The 22,123-nt window shown below is 40.7% G+C and overlaps 1 protein-coding gene across 4 annotated transcripts in view; it reads right to left on the bottom strand.

Moving 5' to 3' along the window:
- Positions 1-22,123, bottom strand: part of spag17 (sperm associated antigen 17) — a 42,205-nt gene that overhangs the window by 11,376 nt on the left and 8,706 nt on the right. The window contains exons 16-37 of one of the 4 annotated variants that reach the window (XM_061913707.1): positions 20,707-20,820; positions 20,456-20,610; positions 20,242-20,351; positions 20,057-20,115; positions 19,751-19,993; positions 19,471-19,585; positions 19,280-19,375; positions 19,071-19,178; positions 18,718-18,824; positions 18,552-18,648; positions 18,346-18,479; positions 14,025-14,109; positions 13,782-13,936; positions 13,390-13,713; positions 13,148-13,303; positions 10,055-10,209; positions 9,853-9,983; positions 9,639-9,772; positions 1,215-1,403; positions 446-553; positions 327-375; positions 159-249 (exon numbers count right to left, since the gene is read on the bottom strand). In XM_061913707.1, the coding sequence (XP_061769691.1) occupies positions 159-249; positions 327-375; positions 446-553; positions 1,215-1,403; positions 9,639-9,772; positions 9,853-9,983; positions 10,055-10,209; positions 13,148-13,303; positions 13,390-13,713; positions 13,782-13,936; positions 14,025-14,109; positions 18,346-18,479; positions 18,552-18,648; positions 18,718-18,824; positions 19,071-19,178; positions 19,280-19,375; positions 19,471-19,585; positions 19,751-19,993; positions 20,057-20,115; positions 20,242-20,351; positions 20,456-20,610; positions 20,707-20,820 (2,915 nt within the window). Of the gene's footprint in view, positions 1-158; positions 250-326; positions 376-445; positions 554-1,214; positions 1,404-9,638; positions 9,773-9,852; positions 9,984-10,054; positions 10,210-13,147; positions 13,304-13,389; positions 13,714-13,781; positions 13,937-14,024; positions 14,110-18,345; positions 18,480-18,551; positions 18,649-18,717; positions 18,825-19,070; positions 19,194-19,279; positions 19,376-19,470; positions 19,586-19,750; positions 19,994-20,056; positions 20,116-20,241; positions 20,352-20,455; positions 20,611-20,706; positions 20,821-22,123 lie in introns of all 4 variants that reach the window. The other 3 variants (XM_061913705.1, XM_061913706.1, XM_061913708.1) reach the window with 3 other exon arrangements.

Genomic DNA, 22,123 nt, shown 5'->3' with positions numbered 1-22,123 from the left:
ATAGATTACCACCCAAGTGTACCAACTAAAGTCATTTGGACAATTACCCTCTCACAGCACACTAATATGCGGTTGCGCCGTGGTTGGATGTTACTGGATTAGATCGACAAACATGAAGGCGTTACATCATCCAATCCGCTGTGGTAAATTAGTTTTACCTGGCGCTCGGTGCAATAGCGAGATCCTCAGAATCATCCAACACCTCAGCTGGCGCTTGCATGGCTTGACTGTACAGGTTGCCAATATCTCCTGTAGGGGGACACAGGCAAGGCCCAGCAAATTTTCAAAAATATACCTTGAATAATGATAACAAATAATTCCTCTACCTGGGGTCCTGTTTTCAAGGGTGTGTTCATCTTTTATCTCTATAAGAGACTTCAAGAGACAATTGTCCAGTTAGCACACTTAGTACAGTTGTGCTGATGTGTGGCTGTGTGTGAAGCACCTGAGTAAGCAGAACACCTGCATGGACACGCTCCTCTTCACTGCGAGGATCCTTGAGCATCACATCTGCTGACCACTGTGCCTTTTCCATCAAACTCTCAATGTAGCCCTGAAAGGAGAAGTATACAGTATTTGGCTTGTGTTGACAAAGTCAGTTTTTCTCAAATATTAGGGGCACGCCGTGATGCCGGGGGGGCAATTACACTGATTAAGCATGAGCACAACACATGCACTTGGACATCAAAACATGCTTATTGTAGCCATTCATCCTGACTTCAATATGATTATAAAAAATATAATAAATCAGCACAAATTGTTAAATGTATTTTTGTTTTGCAGGTTAAAGTGTTTTCTATAATGTGCTCCTTGAATTTATTATTTATTGAGTTTATTTTATTTTTCAGCATCAAATGTTTAGTTGGTCAATAAATGTTTAAATGTCAAAAAATAAGGATTCCATTTTGGTTTTAATTTCATGCAAATTAATGCACTTTAAATATTTTCTGTTACTGACTAAAATGCAATGTTAGTAAAGTTACGACTTGCTTTCTTTTTTCCTTTTCTTAAATGTTAATAAGGATACAATGTAATGCAGAAGTGACAAATTACACTTTTAATAGTTGTGGCGGAGAGTGTGTGTGTGTGGAGGAGGGAAATTATAATTTTTTTCCTCGGGGGGGGGGGGGGGGGGGTGTAACAAAATAATTGAGAAGCACTGAAAAATGTAAATGTGTAACAATAACACCCAAGCTCAGATGTAACCTACTGACCTTCAGTCGCATATCCATAATATTCTTAAACCTTCTGGTGATGGCTCGGTGCTGACAAATTTCCCTAATTTCCAGGACCTTAGGGCAGCTCTGCATGGCTACAATGGCTACTGATGATCGACCAACCCAGTTTCCCAGGGTCAGACCTCGTACTGTGGTGGTCCCTGAAGGACTTGAACTTTTCTGGAACTGAGAGAGGGCAAAGATGGTGTTGTTATGCAAATGTGTAAGACACATTGCGTACAATGTAATAGATATAAGATATATGAGATATAATAAGACATTATGTAGAATTGGATTATATAAAGACATGTGGAATGAGATTATGTAAATACTATGTGGAATGACATTATGTAATAAGACATTAACACTGTAACAAAACATTATGGAGAATGATATAATCTGTATTAAGACATTAAGTACAACGACATAATATGTAATAATATATTATGTAGACTGATAAGATAATAAGATATGTAGATTGACGTTATGTAATATTGTGATTTGGACCATTTTTGATGTTACATTTCACCCCATTTTTGATTCAGTATACTCTTAAAATAGTTTAGTATATAGCTTAGTAATTTGAGCAGCTCATAAATGGTAAATGGTTGTACTTGTATAGCGCTTTTGTATCCCTTTTTTTAAGGAGCCCAAAGCGCTTTGACAGTATTTTCACATTCACCCATTCACATACTGATGGTGGGAGCTGCCATGCAAGGCGCTAACCAGGACCCATCAGGAGCAAGGGTGAAGTGTTTTGCCTAAAGACACAACGGATGTGACTCGGATGGTAGAAGGTGGGGATTGAACCAGTAACCCTCAGATTGCTGGCACGGCCACTCTGCCAACTTCACCACGCCGTCCCCCCTCATTTACTATTCACACATTAAGATTAGCTTAGAATGCGTATAATATTCATGTTTAACATTTGATTTGAACAACATTAGAACACCTTTTGTGAGATGGTGCTTATTAGGGGTGTGGGAAAAAATCGATTCGAATACGAATCGAATTGAATACGTTGTGCGATTCAGAATCTATTCTCATTTTTTTTAAATCGATTTTTCTATTTTTATTTTTTTTATCAATCCAACAAACCACTACAGAGCAATACCATAACAATGCAATCCAATTCCAAAACCAAACCTGACCCAGCAACACCCAGAACTGCAGTAAACAAATCAATTCAGAGGAGACACAAACACGACACAGACAAGTAGTGAAACAAAAATGAATATTTTCAACAACAATATCAATATTAGTTATAATTTCAGCATAGCAGTGATTAAAAATCCCACATTGACATTATCATTAAACATTTATAAAAAAAAAAAAAAAAAGAACAATAGTGTTACAGTGGCTTACATCGCATCTCATAAGCTTGACAACACACTGTGTCCAATATTTTCAAAGATAAAATAAGTCATATTTTTGGTTTGTTTAATAGTTAAAACAAATGTACATTATTGCAATCAGTTGATAAAACATTGTCCTTTACAAATATAAAAGCTTTTTTTTTTTTTTGATCTACTACTCTGCTTGCATATCAGCAGACTGGGGTGGATCCTGCTGAAATCGTATGTATTGAATGAATACAGAATCGTTTTGAGTCGGAAAAATATCGTTTTTGAATGGAAAATCGAATCGAATTGAAAAAACTCGATATATTATCGAATCGTGATCCCAAAAATCGATATTGAATCGAATCGTGGGACACCCAAAGATTCACAGACTTTATGCTCATTTTATTTTTGCTTATTTTAACTTTAATGCTTCACGTAAATCAAGTGAAATGTTTTGTACAAACCCCGTTTCCATATGAGTTGGAAAATTGTGTTGGATGTAAATATAAACAAAATACAATGATTTGCTAATCCTTTTCAACCCATATTCAATGAATGCACTACAAAGACAACATATTTGATGTTCAAACTCATAAACTTTATTTTTTTTTGCAAATAATAATTAACTTAGAATTTCATGGCTGCAACATACATAAAAGTAGTTGGGAAAGGGCATGTTCACCACTGTGTTACATCACATTTTCTTTTAACAACACTCAATAAACGTTTGGGAACTGAGGAAATTAATTGTTGAAGCTTTGAAAGTGGAATTCTTTACCATTCTTGCTTGATGTACAGCTTAAGTTGTTCAACAGTCTGGGGTCTTGTTGTCGTATTTTATGCTTCATAATGTGCCCCACATTTTCGATGGGAGACATGTCTGGACTGCAGGCGGGCCAGGAAAGTACCTGCACTCTTTAACTACGAAGCCACGCTGTTGTAACACGTGGCTTGGCATTGTTTTGCTGAAATAAGCAGGGGCGTCCATGATTACGTTGCTTGGATGACAACATATGTTGCTCCAAAACCTATATGGACCATTCAGCATTAATGGTGCCTTCACAGATGTGTAAATTACCCATGCCTTGGGCACTAATACACCCCCATACCATCACAGATGCTGGATTTTGAACTTTGCGCCTAGAACAATCCGGATGGTTATTTTCCTCTTTGCTCCAGAGGACACCACGTCTACAGTTTCCAAATATAATTTGAAATGTGGACTCGTCAGACCACAGAACACTTCTCCACTTTGCATCAGTCCATCTTTGGTGAGCTCGGGCCCAGCGAAGCCGGCGGCGTTCCTTGGTGTTGTTGATAAATGGCTTTCGCTTTGCATAGTAGAGTTTTAACTTGCACTTACAGATGTAGCAACCAACTGTAGTTACTGACAGTGGTTTTATGAAGTGTTCCTGAGCCCATGTGGTGATATCCTTTACACACTGGTGTCGGTTTTTGATGCAGTACCTCCTGGGGGATCCAAGGTTCGTAATATCATTGCTTACGTGCAGTGATTTCTCCAGATTCTCTGAACCTTTTGATGGTTTTACAGACCGTAGATCAGGGGTAGGGAACTTATGGCTGTGGAGCCATATGTGGCTCTTTTGATGACTGCACCTGGCTCTCAGATAAATCTTAGTTGACATTGCTTAACACGGTAAGTAATGAATAATTCAGCTGGTAATCACAGTGTCAAAAATAACGTTCAAAATATAAAACATCCTCATGCATTTTAATCCGCCCATCCGGTTTCTACCGCACCTGTTCAAGAAGTCGCATTAATGGTAAGAAGTATTTTATTTATTGTTGGTTAGCTTCAGAATAACAGTGTTATTAAAGGTTCCTGACCCCTGCCGTAGATGGTAAAATCTCTAAATTCCTTGCAATAGCTCGTTGAGAAATGTTGTTCTAAAACTGTTAGACAATTTGCTTACAAATTGGTGTCCCTCGCCCCATCCTTGTTTGTGAATTACTTAGCATTTCATGGAAGCTGCTTTTATACCCAATCATAGCACCCACCCAATTAGCCTGCACACGTGTGGGATGTTCCAAATAAGTGTTTGATGAGCATTCCTCAACTTTATCAGTATTTATTGCCACCTTTCCCAACTTATTTGTCACATGTTGCTGGTATCAAATTCTAAAGTTATTGATTATTTGCACAAAAAAAATGTTGTATCAGTTTGAACATCAAATATGTTGTCTTTGTAGCATATTCAACTGAATATGGGTTGAAAATGATTTGCAAATCATTGTGTTCCGTTTATATTTACATCTAACACAATTTCCCAACTCATATGGAAACGGGGTTTATACATCACATCTCATGACCTGCTGGTTTTTACAGAAGTGTGAACAACAAGTCATGTTGTAATTTATCAAAGACCATATCAAAGCGCGAGAGGAAAGAACAGGACTGCTCTATTCTGTAAAAGAACATATCAAACTATAAAAGGAAAGAACGCGGGAGCCCAAATGTATGGCCCCTCCCCAGGGGACCTGCTCTCGTATGAGCTTAAAAAGAGAATGATTTTGAGTAATGAGACTCTTGCCTTACTATGTAAAAAGACATTATGTAGAATGTTATACTATGTACCGTATTTTACCGACTATAAGTCACAGTTTTTTTTACAAGTTGTGCGACTCACAGTCAGGAGCGACTTATGTCTGAAATTATATAGTCACAATTTTTTTTCATAGTTTGGCCGGGGGTGCGACTTATACTCAGGAGCGACTTATGTGTGAAATTATTAACACATTACCGTAAAACAGCAAATAATATTATTTGGTTCATTCAGGTAAGAGACTAGACGTATAAGAGATCATCGGAATTAGCGATTGGGAGTGACAGATTGTTTGGTAAACGTATAGCATGTTCTATATGACTTGACTTGACTTTATTTATTCATGCTTGCAGTGGAGCCAAGGCCCCACTGAAAAAACAGCTGAACTTTACAATAGATATCAAACAAACACCAATAAAAAATTAAAAGAACAAACAGTATTTTGAAAATTTTGAACATCCTCAGGGCAGCAGCAGCATGGAAACTGTTAGCATTCTGGTATATAACTATATTACTTATTTAATTAGTGTCATTATACAGCTTAATTGCAGCGTGCAGGGTAGAGTTTTTAAGTCTCTTTGTCTTTGCTCTGGGCTCGGGTTCAGCCAGCTTATGTTGGTTCCTCAATGTCCTGGCAGTGCGGCTGCCTCGTGTTGGAGGTAGCAGGTCATGCAAAGGATGTTGCTCATCATGCATATCCCTGACCAGCTTCACAGCAGCCTCCTCTCTCCTGGTCTGGAGTGATGGTAGGGGTTGTGAGATGTTTCCAGCTCTCCTTGTAATGATTTTACAGGCACGTTTCTGGACTCGCTCTAGCTCTGCCTGTTGTTTTTTGGAGCAGCCCACTAAGAGCACTGAGCTATATTCCAGACACGGCCTGATGAGAGTGGTGTAGATGGTAACAAGGTCATCGGCAGGTAGTCCATGTCTCGCCATGACTGTGAGGTAGTGCAGCCGCTTGGAGGCGGTTTTTATTGCCTTCTCGATGTGCACATCTCCAATGAGGTTTTGGTCGAGGTGGTAACCCAGGTACTTTGTTGTTTCCACGACAGGGACCTCCTGTCCCCCCAACATCAGTGCAGGAGGTTGTGGTGGATTACGGGCAAAACATAGTCGGAGTTCTACTGACTTCTTCCCGTTAAGTATCATTTTTTTATTTGCTGCCCATTCGTCCAGCCTTTGTGTCTCCTGGCACATGGTTGTGTCTGACATGATGCTGGATATAGGGATCGCTCTCGATAGCCCGATGTCGTCTGCATACCCCACATCAAAGGTGTCCTCAAACACAGCATTCCGGGTAGCCATGTAAAGGAGGAAGACATATGGGGAGACAACACCCCCTTGTGGTACCCCAGATGTAACTTCAATCCAGGGGCTATGAACTCCATTTGCCACCACTCTCTGTCTCCTTCCTGAGATGTAACTATGGAGCCAGGCTGTCAGATATGGGCACAGTCCTAAGTCCAATATGTTTTGCATCAAGATGCCTGAGATGTAACTATGGAGCCAGGCTGTCAGATATGGGCACAGTCCTAAGTCCAATATGTTTTGCATCAAGATGCCATGGTCAATTACATCAAAAGCTTTTGACATATCTGCCAACAGTACTCTCACCATCGTTGGTTTGGAGTCGGTTTCGGTAAGCCAGGTGTGCATTGCCCTGACTAGAGCCGTTGTTGTACTGTGCTTAGGCAGATATGCATATTGATTTTTGCACACGTCCAGCACGGTTGGCATAAGCTTTTTCAACACAAAACGTTCTATGGTTTTCCCCACACAAGAAGTTAGTGAGATAGGACGCCAGTCTGAGATTGAGCCAGGGTCTTGGCCTTTGGGTATGGGACAGACATTTGACTCTTTCCATACATCGGGGACACACCCCTATTGGAAAGAGCAGTTGGCCAGATGTGTGATGACCGGTGCCAGGTCCTCTGCATGTTCTTTCAGCAGCCAGGTGGGAATGTCATCCGGCCCACTTGCTTTCTGGGGGTCCATCCGAGTGAGGGCTAGCTTCATCTCACCAATGCTACAGATGTCGCTAGGGGTAGCTCTTGGTAGGGGATATACACAATAGGGTGTTGCTTTAGTCCACGACTCCGCAAAGAAGTTGTTCAGGGCTTCTGCAGCTTTGTCCTCTTCAACTTCTTGTATTTTGATTCTTCCATCAGTTGATGATTTAGCGCGTCCTAGTCCTTTATTTATGAAGTCCCACCACTCCTTGGGGTTCTTTTTCTTTAGGTTTTGTATTTCATTTTTATAATATCTAATCTTTGCCTTGCGTATAAGTCTTTGGACAGAGTTTCTGATTTCTCTCCATTTTCCTACTTTCCCCCATTTATTGTGGGCTTTTTGTCTTTTCTTTATGGCCTGTTTTATTTTCTCTGTCATCCATGGTTTGTCCGCGTTTGTAATTTTTTTCAGTCGCACAGGCATGCATATGTCCATTGCTGTCTGGATATAGTTGTTAAAACTTGCTGCTTTGGCAGTGATGTCCACAGCCTCATAGACAGCAGACCAATCAGTCATAGCGATGCATGTTGACAGAGCCTCTTTTCTTTCTGTGGTCACTAATCGAGCCCTCCTCCTCTTCACCTGTTGTTTCTGCCCTGTTGTATTTACTGGGCCCAGCACCAAGCACTTGTGGTCGCTTGCACCTAGGGGGGCAAGGGTGGTTGTGGGGCCGTAGAAGTTAGCCATGTTCGTAAAAATTAGATCTAGGGTGGCTTGCCCACGTGTATGATGTTTAACTAACTGCCGAATATCGGGGTGGGAGGAGGTCAGCATTTTTGTGGGCAGTTTATTAAAATCACCACATAAATATAGCCCCATATGGGGGGAAGACGCTTTAATTGTGTCTATGATAGTCATTAAATACTCCAGGACTTGGTCCTGGCACGATTTTTTGTCTGCCCATGGTGGATGATATAGATTTCCCACAAATATGGTTGAGACACTGCTGGGGGTCCGGCGCGGTTGTATTTGAACCCATGCGCATTCAAAGTCATCACTCTCCAGGTCCCTCCTTCTCTTTGCCTGCAGTCTCTCATGACAGTACACGGCCACGCTCCCTCCATTTTTTCCACTTCTGTCTCTCCTAAACAGTTGGTAGTCCGTGACTGACAACGATTCATCCGGAATATTATTGTGCAGCCACGTCTCAGTAACGCACCCGATGTCTGCATCTAAAGTTTTCAGCAACAGTTCATATTCGTCAGTTTTGTTTATCAAAGACCTCGCGTTGCAGAGAGTTAACTTCGGCATGCGCGGCTTCTCTCGGTCAGGTTTAACACAACGTATTTCAGCCAGGACACTCACCCTTTTCCTTCTTTGCATGGGGCTCGGTCTGTGTCCTTCTGTAACTGTTATTTTCTGCCGCCTGTTTTTACCGGCTTTAGATCCTCGCGCACGGCTTCTTTTGCGGGCTATTCCAATGCTTCTCAGCGTCTCTTTTATGATTCCATTCAGCTGGGCTGCGTTGCGTGTCCCTTCAAGCTCATTAGGAAGTGTGGAGGATATTTGCGCTAATTTAGTCCTTCCATCTCGTTTGAATCCTACCGATGGCCACACACTGATGCATAAAACCGCTCCCAGCACGTTGCCTTGAAGATGTTACGATTAAAAAATTCAGGAACAGCTTAAAAACACATTTAAAAATCGAGGGCACACGCCGACGACAAACACTGCGCCTGCCTTGAAGCGCCACAAAGTGTTATAGTTATTTGAATTACTCTTACCATAATATGTTATGTTAACATACCAGGCACCTTCTCAGTTGGTTATTTATGCGTTGGTTATTTATGCGTCATATAACGTACACTTATTCAGCCTGTTGTTCACTATTCTTTATTTATTTGAAATTGCCTTTCAAATGTCTATTATTGGTGTTGGGTTTAATCAAATAAATTACCCCAAAAAATGTGACTTATATTTCAGTGCGACTTATGTATGTTTTTTTCCCTTCTTTGTTACCGGTATGCATTTGCGGCAGGTGCGACTTATACTTCGGATCGACTTATACTCCGAAAAATACGGTAATAGGACATTATATAGAATGTCATACTATTTAATAAGATATTATGTAGCATGTTATACTTTGTAATAGGACATTATGTAGAATGTTATTCTATGTAATAAGACATTATGTAATAAGACATTATGAAGGATGACATTATGTAATAAGACAGTATGTAGAATTACATGTAGTAAGACATTATGTAGAATGATAGTATGTAATAAAACATGGAGAATGACAATATGTAATAAAACATTATGTAGAATGACAGTACAGTATGTAATAAGACAGTATGTAGAATGATACACTATGTAATAAGACATTATGTAGAATGACATGTAATAATACATGTAGAATGATACACTATGGAATAAGACATTATGTAGAATGAAATGTAATAATACATGTAGAATAAGACAGCATGCAATTACACACTATGTACTGTATAATGATACAGTATGTACAAGACATTATGTAAAATGTACTGTAAAACTTAATGTACCTCAACAGAGGGAAATTCATGCGAACTGCGGTTCCTAAAGTTCTGAAGCATGACATTAAGGTCCTGCTTTTCTTGCACCCATTTGGAGCGCATGCTCTCATTGCTGGGCTTCAGGAAGGTGATGCCAAACTCATCTGTAAGAGTCCCAAAATGCTGTACTACACAAATATACCAAAACAAGTGTCATGACTTTATCTGACTTAAGTTAACTCACCTTGTGTGTCTGGTAGTGGATCCTTCAGCAGAGCCACAGTGGGGTCTAAGTGAGCCTGGTCCAGCAGTTCCACCACAGTTTGAGAATTCAGAAGTTCAGAACCGGATCCATCCTCATGGACCAAGAAGAGCCTGTCAAAGACAATAGTAATACTAATAATAGCTAATTGGAATATCACACTCATGTACAATGTGTGTGTCACCTGGGATAATTTCCTCTGGGCTTCCCATGACACATAGATATTTCTGTGTCCTCCCCTTCCTTTTCTTCCTCCTCCTCCTCCTCCTCCTCTTCCTCCGGCAGCATTCCTGGAGCTGGGCCAACATTATGGACTGTTACTTGGCCATCTTCCAATACCTGCAACACACACATATTATTGTCACAGTTGTAGAATGTATTGGTTTATAACCCCATTAACACAAGTTGTATGAGTTCCAAAAATGTTTTTTGTTTTTTTAAATCAAAAACAGACCCTGGACTGTGTTGATAATAAGAATCATAATATAAGGGGCAGAATACTGCAGTCCTAGTCCTGCGGAAATTACTTCTCAACATCGGCGACACAGCGAACCAACAGTGTGTACGCAAAACTGTGTACACTCAATAATTGTAATTCTACAAAACCCAAAACCAGTGAAGTTGGCACACTGTGTAAATTGTAAAAAAAAAAAAACCAGAATACAATAATTTGCAAATCCTTTTTAACGTACATTCAACTGAAGATATTTAATGTCTGAACTGGTAAACTTTGTTATTATTTGCAAATATAAGATCATTTGGAATTTGATACCTGCAACATGATTCAAAAGACTAAGAAAGTTGAGGAATGCTCATCAAACACTTATTTGGAACATCCCACAGGTGTGGAACATCCCACAGGTGAACAGGCTAATTGGGAACAGCTGGGTGCCATGATTGAGTATAAAAGCAGCTTCCATGAAATGCTCAGTCATTCACAAACAAGGATGGAGCAAAGGTCACCACTTTGTGAACCAACGTGTGAACAAATTCTCCAACAGTTTAAGAACAACATCTCTCAACGACCTATTGCAAGGAATTTAGGGATTTCACCATCACATGGTGTTCAGAGAATCAGGATAAGTCACGGCAAGGCCGAAAACCAACATTGAATGCCCATGATCTTCGATCCCTCAGGCGGTACAGCGTCAAAAACCGACATCAGTGTGTAAAGGATCTCACGGATCTCACCACATGGGCTCAGGGCCACTTCAGAAAACCACTGTCAGTAACTACAGTTTGTTCGCTACATCTGTAAGTGCAAGTTAAAACTCTACTATGCAAAGCGCAAACCATTTATCAATAACATCCAGAAACGCTGCTGGCTTTGCTGGGCCTGAGTTGATCTCAGATGGACTGAGATCAGCTCAGTAAAGTGGAAAAGTGTTCTGTGGTCTGACGAGTTCCCATTTCAAATCATTTTTGGAAACTTTTAACATTGTGTCCTCCGGACCAAAGAGGAAAAGAACTATCCGAAATGTTATAGGTGCAAAGTTGAAAATCCAGCATCTGTGATGGTATAGGGGTGTATTAGTGCCCAAGGCATGGGTAACTTACACATATGTGAAGGCACTATTTATGCTGAAAGGTACATACATATATATGTGCCGATGACACCCAACTCTACCTGAAAACAAACCCAACCCCTCTGCAGCCCTGCCATCATCCACACTCACCTACTGCCTGGAGGAGATAAAGGCGTGGATGAAACACAATTTTCTTCAACCGAACAGCTCCAAAACTGAAGCCAATCTAGTCGGCACCCCACATCAAATTCAGTCAGACACCATCACTAGCATCACCTTCTCCGGCCACGACATTCACCTCTCATCCTCAGTTACTAATCTGGGTGTTAGAATGGACACTCACCTGACCTTTGAGGCTCAAATAAAACTGTGGAAGACCTCCTACCACCTCAGGAACATTGCAAAAGTCCGCCCCTCACTAACTCTCAAATGCCGAGGCTCGTCCACGCCTTTGTCTCCTCCAGGCTAGACTAGTGCAACTCACTTCTTGTTGGGATCCCCAGCAAGAACATCCAGAAGCTGCAGTACTTACAGAATAGTGCTGCTAGGATCCTGATGAGTGCGGAAATACGACCATATCACACCAGTTCTCAAATCCCTTCACTGGCTTCCTGTTCCACTCAGGATCGAATACAAAGTCTCCCTATTAACCCACCAGTGCCTCCATGGAAATGCCCCCCTCTACCTCGAAGAACTGCTCACCCCCAAATCCTCCACACGACGCCTCCGCTCCGGACAGACTAACCCCCTCCGACCTCCGAGAACAAAGCTACAAACAATGGGAGACCGGGCTTTCTGGTCTGCCGCTCCCAGTCTGTGGAACGCTCCCCCTGACCACGTGCTTTTAGAAAAGGCTTAAAAACTCTTCTTTTTTTTAAAAAAGCCTTTTTTTTTTTTTTTTTTTAGATATATGCATACTAGTTCTAGCTATTAGGCTGTTGTAGTTTTTATTTTGATTTACATTTTTAGTTATCTTTTTATTTATGTATTTATTTTTTAATACACTGTAGCACTTTGATGTTGTTTGCTCAATATAAAGTGTTTTTTACAAATAAAATCTATTATTATTATTATTATACAGGATTTGGAGCAACATATGTTGCCATCCAAGCAACGTCTTTTTCAAGGACCCCCCTGCTTATTTCAGCAAGACAATGCCAAGCCACATTCTGCATGTGTTACAACAGCATGGCTTCTAAGTAAAAAGTGCAGGTACGAGACTGACCTGCCTATAGTCCAGACCTGTCTCCCATTCAAAATGTGTAGCGCATTATGAAGCCTAAAATATGACAACGGAAATCCCGGACTGTTGAACAACTTACTGTACATCAAGCAAGAAAGGGAAAGAATTCCACCTGAAAAGCTTCAAAAATTTGTCTCCTCAGTTCTCAAATGTGTTGTTCAAAGCCAAAGCTATGTAACACAGTGGTATAAATTCCCCTTTGCAATGTGTTGCTGCCATTAAATACTAAGTTAATGATTATTTGCAACAACAACAAAAAAGTAGTTTCTCAGTTCCAACATTAAATATCTTGTCTTTGCAGTGTTTCATTTGAATACAAGTTGAAAAGGCTTTGAAAATCATTGTATTCTGTTTTTATTTACAATTTACACAACATGGCAACTTCACTGGTTTTGGGTTTTGTATAGAATAGGTTTAAAAACATGCCTCTAATAGGAAAATAATGCTAAATATATGTCCCACTTCAGAGTGTTAATCTTTAGTGTTGCACTTTCAAACTGCAACTAACCTGGAAGTGGTTTCCATGGAGGTCTGTTAAGTCAAAGGCCACACGGTCTGTGTGGCTCATTATGAAAGAGGAGTGGGCACCCTGAGGGGTCCCACTGGAGTAAACAAATGTGCCGTCACTTAGGATCTGCAGAAGCCCCATGCTGGATGGGACCACCTTGGATATCAGAGCGAGTTGTTTAATTATACCGTTGGATTTGTTTTGTCAGGTCAGGAATGACATGATGATATACATTCACCAACCTGATAGGCTCCCTTGTTATTCCCAGTAATGATAGTCCCATCCGCCAACCAGATTTCAGCTATGTGTCGTTCTGGGTACATCACCACGGTGGCGAAAGACTCGTTCTCTACTAACACCACCTTCTCTTTGAAGGGGATGCTACCACAAGAATGTGTGTCAGCGCTTCCTTCCCCAGTCTCCCCAGCAGGCCCCCTGTCATCACACATGCTCGGTGGCCTGTCATGGTAGAGCGTGGTGATCCTGGTTCCATCTGCATGTTCAACAATCAAAGATCCGTCTGGTTTCTGCACTAAGACCACTAGATCTTCTCGGCTCAACATCATCTAGGGAAACCAAAAGAAAGCGTACCGCACATGTGGCTAAAGGCTGACATGCAGCAGAACTCTCTCACCTCTTGAGTCACCGGGTCTGACTTATTGTATGTTAGAAGAGGGGTCGTTGGGTTATATTTTTGTGTGGTACCAATGGTACTGATTCGAGCACCAGAGGGAGTCGTAGTTGTCCAAAAACCTCGAGGAGGAAGAGTCGGCTTCTCTGAATTTTGCTCTAGAAGCGCACAGCCGAAACATAAGCAAGAACATTAAAGTGCTAATCAAGTGTCCCTAGTTTATATATATAAACTAAGGTGCTTTACCTTCTGTGGAGCTGCAGTCAATTTCCTGCACCCATACTGGACCAGAGTCCGAGCTGGAACTGATTGAACCATCTGCAAATAGCAACTGCAATACAAACATGAGGCAATGATCCTAAGCAGCAGCAACATGTGCATGTACAGTATGCAGTGTTCATTTATATAGCAGTGTTACCTTACTTTTAGTGATAATCTACTGATTTAAATGTTATTTGGTTTTACTCTTAATTTAGACATTTAGTTTCAATACATTTAATTTAATAAATGTAATTTTAGTCAACTAGAATCATATTAATTTTAATCATCTGGATATATAAGCATGAATAGGCATATAAAGATAAGGCACCTTTAAAGTTAAACTTTTGTTAATGCTGCCTGCAAACCATCCAAACAATGAAATTAATAATAAGAAAAATAAATAAATCTGCTTTCAATGGATACATCAATTAGTCAGCCTTTAACACCCACCTTAGTGTTTTTTTACCTTAAATTGAAAAACCCAGAAATGTTTCTTCAAATGTTGAATAATACTATTGTATGAATAATATGACACTGTACAACTAAAAATATGCAGTAAACGTACAATATGAATATCAGAATAATAATTATTGTGCAAATTTTACCTTGATCGCTTCACTTGTCAGGATTGCTTTCCTGCAAAAGCAGCTAAAAGTTTGTTTTGATTTTAACAATGACAATCGCTTGCGCTGTATGTTTACATATACAGTCGTGGTCAAAAGTTTACATACACTTGTAAAGAACCTAATGTCATGGCTCTCTTGAGTTTCCAACTCCTATTTTTTGATTGGAGCACATATTTTGGAGCGGCATGGTGTAGTGGGTAAAGCGGCCGTGCCAGAAACCTGAGGGTTGCAGGTTTGCTACACGCCTCTTACTATCCAAATTGCTGCCATTGTGTCCTTGGGCAGGAAACTTCACCCTTTCCCTCAGTGCCAATCACACTGGGGAATGAATGATGATAGGTGGTTGTCAGAGGGGTCGTAGGCGCAAACTGGCAGCCACGCTTCCGTCAGTCTACCCCTGGGCAGCTGTGGCTATGAAAGTAGATTACCACCACCAGGTGTGAATGAATGATGGGTTCTCACTTCTCTGCGAAGCGCTTTGAATGTCTGGAAAAGCGCTATATAAAACTAATCCATTATACTTGTCTGTCACAAAAAACATTCATGAAGTTTGGTTCTTTTATAAATGTATTATGGGTCGACTGAAAATGTGACAAAATCTTCTGGGTCAAAAGTATTCAGAAAGCAATATTAATATTTGGTTACATGTCCTTTGGCAAGTTTCACTGCAATGAGACGCTTTTGGTAGCCATCCACAAGCTTCTGGTTGAATTTTTGACCACTTCTCTTGACAAAATTGGTGCAGTTCAGCTAAATTTGTTGGTTGTCTCACATGAACTTGTTTCTTCAGCATTGTCCACACGTTTAAGTCAGGACTTTGGGAAGGCCATTCTTAAAACCTAAATTCTAGCCTGATTTAGCCAATCCTTTTTCTCACATGAACTTGTTTCTTCAGCATTGTCCACACGTTTAAGTCAGGACTTTGGGAAGGCCATTCTTAAACCTTAAATTCTAGCCTGATTTAGCCAATCCTTTACCACTTTTGACGTGTATTTGGGGTCATTGTCCTGTTGGAACACCCAACTGCACCCATGACCCAACCTCCGGCTGATGATTTTAGGTTGCCCTGAAGAATCTGAAGGTAATCAACCTTTTTCATTGTCCCATTTACTTTCTGTAGAGCACCAATTCCATTGGCAGCAAACCAGGCCAAGCGCATAATACTACCACCACCATGCTTGACGGTAGGTATAGTGTTCCTGGAATTAAAAGCCTTTCCTTTACTCCTCCAAACATTAATCTGGGTATTGTGGCCAAACAGCTACATTTTTTTTCATCTGACGTCACATGGACAAAGATAAGACTTTCTCAAGGAAAGTTATGTGGTCAGATGAAACAAAAGTTGATCTGTTTGGCCACAATACCCAGCAATATGCTTGGAGGAGAAAAGGTGAGGCGTTTAATCCCAGGAACACCATCCCTACTGTCAAGCACGATGGTATGCTCTGTGCCTTTTTTGCTGCCAATGGAACTGGTGCTTTACAGAGAGTAAATGGAACAATGAAAAAGGGGAATTAACTCCAAATTCTTCAGGACAACCTAAAATCATCAGCCAGGAGGTTGAGTCTTGGGCACAGTTGGGTGTTTAAACAGGACAATGACCCCAAACACACGTCAAAAGTGGTGAAGGAATAAGGCTAAAATCAAGGTTTTAGTATGGCCTTCCCAGAGTCCCGACTTAAACGTATGGACAATGCTGAAGAAACATGTTCATGTCAGAAAACCAACAAATTTAGCGCAACTGCACCAATTTTGTCAAGAGGAGTGGTCAAACATTCAACCAGAAGCTTGTGGATGGCTACCAAAAGTGCCTTATTGCAGTGAAACTTGCCAAGGGACATCCATCCATTTTCTACCGCTTATTCCCTTTTGGGGTCGCGGGGGGCGCTGGCGCCTATCTCAGCTACAATCGGGCGGAAGGCGGGGTACACCCTGGACAAGTCTCCACCTCATCGCAGGGCCAACACAGATAGACAGACAACATTCACACTCACATTCACACACTAGGGCCAATTTAGTGTTGCCAATCAACCTATCCCCAGGTGCATGTCTTTGGAGGTGGGAGGAAGCCGGAGTACCCGGAGGGAACCCACGCATTCACGGGGAGGACATGCAAACTCCACACAGAAAGATCCCGAGCCTGGATTTGAACCCAGGACTGCAGGACCTTCGTATTGTGAGGCAGACGCACTAACCACTAACCGTGAAGCCAAGGGACATGTAACCAAATATTAACATTGCTGTATGTATACTTTTGACCCAGCAGATTTGGTCACATTTTCAGTAAACCCATAATAAATTCATAAAAGAACCAAACTTCATAAATGTTTTTTGTGACAAATAAGTAAGTGCTCCAATCACTCTATCACAAAAAAATAAAAGTTGTATAAATTATTGGAAACTCGAGAGAGTCATGACATTATGTTCTTTACAAGTGTGTGTATACTTTCGACCACGACTGTATGTCTTGGTCTCAGTTACATCAAACGTGAAATGTGTCCATCTACTCTTCCCTTTCTGCTAGGCGTAGACATTTTGCAGCCGATAACTTATGTTACAAGGGGAGCTGCGTGTCTACGGCGAGCCTAAGCTAATGGGGGAAAGTGCAAGAGTATTGATAGTATTCCGTGACGGGACTTCTTCCCGAAAGTGAAAAACAGTGGTGGTCAACCAAGTCAAGAAGGCTGCTGTACAGCAAGCAGCACACAAACTATCTAAGTACGCAGGAAACCTATATCCATCCATCCATTTCCTACAACTTATCCCTTTCAGGGTCATCCTGCAAAAAGTAGATAGGAGCAAAAAAATCTACCTATGCAGTGGAATAGATCCCTATACTTTATAAAAAAAAAATGTGTTGAGTGGTATCAAAAATGATCCGTCAGTAGCGTTCCTAGACATGTTGAAGTATATTGTGCTCCAGACATCATTCTACATGAAAAAATAGATGAAAGCTTGGAAAAGCATGAAGGTGTACAACTACTTTGTGTGTTGCTGATTCAAGGAAATTAGTATCAAGATTATTCCGGATAAAAATGCATCATATTTGCTCCTGTAAAGCTGAATTCCATGTTTGTTGCTGTTGCACGCGCAGTTTACGAGTACATGTTTTTCTCATCTTTATAAAAATACAACTTTGGATGTCAACCGTGTGTATGTGCTTCATTTATGAACGCTGGCTTTGGTAAAAGCTAAACTCTGAAGTTTCACTCACGTTTGCTTTCTTTCATCCAGACTTGATTTGGTGATTTTTAAAACACTCGAAGCAAAAATATGTTTTAAGAAACACAAATAATATTTAGATACTTTAATGTGAAATAACTGTTAAAAGTATGTCAAACAAACATTTAACTAAGTGATCACTGCAAACCTGTGCATTTGACTCTGCTCCCTTGGACTGGAATGCATGCTACATTTTTCGCCGTTGTTTTGTAATATCTTGCAGTCTTCTGCCCCTTTTGTTTACCTTTCCAGGCCTTTTCATGATTCACTAAACTAGCTAAAATAGCTGTGATTGAATAAATCTTAACTTGTCCCTACCGTCTACCAAACCAAATTAGATATTAAAGTTGGATTTCATTTTCAATTGTCATCTCACTTTATATAAAGGGGAAAAAGGTAGTTCAAAAACTATGACAAAAATAATTAGTCACCAAAATTAAGACTGCAAGTATTTTTACCTCTGAGGAGCCGTCCTTCATGTATCGGATCACGGCTCCATGGCTGGTAACAATGCGAGACGCCTCTTTGGCAAGGGAGGGGTCCTGATGGCCCGGGGTGTGAAAACTCAGTCGCACAAGCATACTCGGGTCCTCTGATGACACACACATTTTGATGTAAGCATGCAGGCCATTTTCTGCACACAAGCCTTGTGGGAGTAGTTCACCTTCATCACGCAGAAACTGCAACAGCAGGCCGCAAGGGAGGGACAAGTTGAGGCTCTTGAATGCAATTAACGACTCTTGTGATTGGCCTTCACACACCTTCAAACGAAACATGAAACTGACACAATCACAGCAAATATTGATATTTCTATTTGTGTCAAACTGCACCTCTGAAGGGTCGTTGTCAATGTTTGGAGTTTCTTCCACAGATGGATTCAGATCTTCCACTGGTTCCATGGCCTTTTGTGGCTCTATTTCAGTTTCCTTGTGACTCTCTAACAAAAAAACAAAAAGAAACAAGGAAATTTAAGACTATAATGGTGGTAGACTATAGTAATGACTGGCTACAGATAGACCACAGCTGAGATAGACAATACATGTGTGCCTTCTAGTGGCAGTAAGTGGAATTTTACAACACATCACTAAAGCTTTTGATTTATTGATCCAGTTTAGAGGTTAACTTAGTATCAGCAGGTATCTTATATTAAAAATATCAAAATGTTCATTGCAAGAGCTCACACCTTTGTATTCTCCCGTTGGCCCATAGAAACTATAGGAGAGATGGACACCATTATCCAGCAAGGCCGAGAAGGACCGCCACTTCACTGCGGTCATCTTCACAGGATGTTCTGTTGGTGTGGCGTCTGTTTGTCATGAGCATTACTTCACGATCATTAGGGTGTGCTCCAATTTCTCTCTGAACAGTGTTTAGGTGGATCAGTCTGTTTACCTTTGACTTCACTTTTGGCTGTTTGGACAACATGGCTGATATGTGTGTAGAAATGATGATCATCCTTCCTCACAGCCACTTTCAGCATGCTAGAACCTGGAGTTATATATTTTTTTGCACCAGTACAGACATCAAATCACAACATATGCCGGAAAAATTCTAAAAATGGAATGTGTGAATGCTCACTTTACCTTCCACGTAGTTGATGGTCTCCACGGTGATGTGACCCCCATCTGATGGAAAGAGGTACTGGAGTTGACCCAACAAATGGATCAACATCCCATCCATATGGAAGCCTGTGAATCCCTATAAGTACCACACAGGCATGTTTAGATGATAGGTTGAACCTTTAATTGTTTCTAAATACTGTATTAACAGGTATAGTTTATGCAGATGCAGAGTTCATAGTGCTCTCAGACTATCTTTAGCAGCTTTTAGTACAGGTGTGTATCTGCTTGTCTGCGCTCTTACAGTGCTGGGCTCGTCTTTGAGATCAGGTCTACTGGAAAAGGACAGGTCTGAAGTCAAGGATGAGATACTGTCCTTTTCGGCTTTGCTTTTCTTAGCAGTCGCGGCAGATTTATCACTTTTCTTGGAATCTTTAGACTTCGCTTCATCCGTCTGCTTCTTGCCCTTGGCTGGCGCTGCTTTTCCTGGCTTCTTACCTTTCTTGGGTTCCTCTTCCTTTTGCTTTTCCTCCTCCAACAAGGAAGCCTGTAAATGTTTCTTATTATCCGTCATTATCTTTTGTGTAGTCCAAGTGCTTTATTGACAAACTTTGATGGAGTCTTTTGTGATGAACGTCTCCTTAGATTCCGCTTCATCTTCTGCTGAGCCTACAGTGTTGTGAAGCACAAGAACAAGAACATGTGATTAAGATTGTGCTGAATAATATTCATCTCAATATATGAATATTAATACTAATAATAATGAATGATAAACATGTTGACAGGAAGTTATACTTTCTGAACTCTCTGTAGTGCTAACTCTGTTGATCTTCACCCGATGTCTCTTCAGATCCTCTTTCTCAGTCCACTCTGTGATGGTGTTTGCTACATGCTCCAAGTATATCCTGTTAAACAGTAGTGTAATAGCAGCTTTTAAATACTGCAAGATTTAAACAGATCTGCCAACTTTGACACAATTTTGCAAGTACTCAAAATGTGTGCCGTTTACCTGAACTTGACGTCCGTGTGCAGGTCTACATTCCAGAATTCTGTGCACATGCGATTAGGACTTATCGGATTGTGGCAGAAGATGTACATGACATTATTATGACTTCCTTTGAGTGTGTCCACACAGCGATATCGTTGAGCAGCTGACTGAAGAACCTATGGTGGAACAATATCATTTACAGTTGCATTAGACGCCACCCAATTTAGAGTAAAAACAATGTTGAGAACAAAAACATTTCATGAAGACCTTACCTGTGGTAAGATGGCAGCGTCGTAGTGTTCCACATAGTGCCAGTCCAAGAGAGACCTTAGTCGACAACTCTGAATATCTGCTAGGGACAGCTGACTTTCTCGTTGCTCGCTGACCTAATGGAGGGTAACAAAACATTCAAAAAGTCAGTTCATTGGGAACATCTGCTCAAGTCTAACGGCTTTATCAAAACATTTACAACAGCCACTGTCAATAACTCAGTACTGTGCAGCATAGTTCTACACCAATGACAACTACAACCACAATTAAAGGCCTACTGAAACCCACTACTACCGATCACGCAGTCTGATAGTTTATACATCAATGATGAAATCTTAACATTGCAACACATGCTAATACGGCCGGTTTAGTTTACTAAATTGCAATTTTAAATTTCCCGTGAGGTATCCTGTTGAAAACATCACAGAATAATGACGCTTATGTTGACGCGTGCTTGTGACATTATTGGTTGGAGCAGACATTTTAGCCCAGCACCACTCACGGCTAAAAGTTGTCTGCTTTAATCGCATAATTACACAGTATTTTGGACATCTGTGTTGCTGAATCTTTTGCAATTTGTTCAATTAATAATGGAGACTATAAAGAAGAATGCTGTTGGTGGAAAGCGGTGGATTGCAGCTGCCTTTAGCAACCAAAACACAGCTGGTGTTTGTTTGTTTGTTGTGAAGCTTTAATATGGAACAGAGCGGTCAAGCAAACATGTTTCTCTACCACATGTCAACCAGCAAGTTTTTGGATGAGAAAATTGTGATATTAAGTCGGCTCTTACCAGAGACTTGAGCGGAGTTTGTGTCCTCCTGCAGCAGCTGTCAAAAAGGCAGCTGTGACTTTCTTGGCTCCTCCATATGGCTTCCCTCAGAGACACTGGCGGTCACCGCAGCCCTCCGATTTTCAGGTATGACTTTATAATCTCACTAAAACACTAGCAACACAATAAGTAGATAAGGGATTTTCCAGAATTATCCTAGTAATAGTGTCTAACATCTGAATCGCTCCCACTGCGTCGCCTTTTTTTTTTTTCTAGTGCTTTACTTTAACTTTCCTCATCCACAAATCTTTCATCCTCGCTCAAATTAATAGGGAAATTGTAGTTTTCTCGGTCCGAATCGCTCTTGCTGCTGGTGGCTATGATTATAAACAATGTAAGGATGTGAGGAGCCCTACAACCCATGACTGCTCGCGCACATCGTCCGCTACTTCCGGTACAGGCAAGGCTTTTTTATTAGCGACCAAAAGTTGCGAACTTTATCGTCGATGTTCTCTAATCAATCCTTTCAGCAAAAATATGGCAATATTGCGAAATGATCAAGTATGACACATAGAATGGACCTGCTATCCCCGTTTAAATTAGAAAATCTCATTTCAGTAGGCCTTTAAATAAGCACAGTTTTGTGCAAT

The sequence above is a fragment of the Nerophis ophidion genome, linkage group LG10 (assembly GCF_033978795.1).
Source record: "Nerophis ophidion isolate RoL-2023_Sa linkage group LG10, RoL_Noph_v1.0, whole genome shotgun sequence".
Classification (NCBI taxonomy): Eukaryota; Metazoa; Chordata; class Actinopteri; order Syngnathiformes; family Syngnathidae; genus Nerophis; species Nerophis ophidion.
Note: the sequence above shows the minus strand (reverse complement) of the source record. Positions and strands in the feature narration are given on the sequence as shown.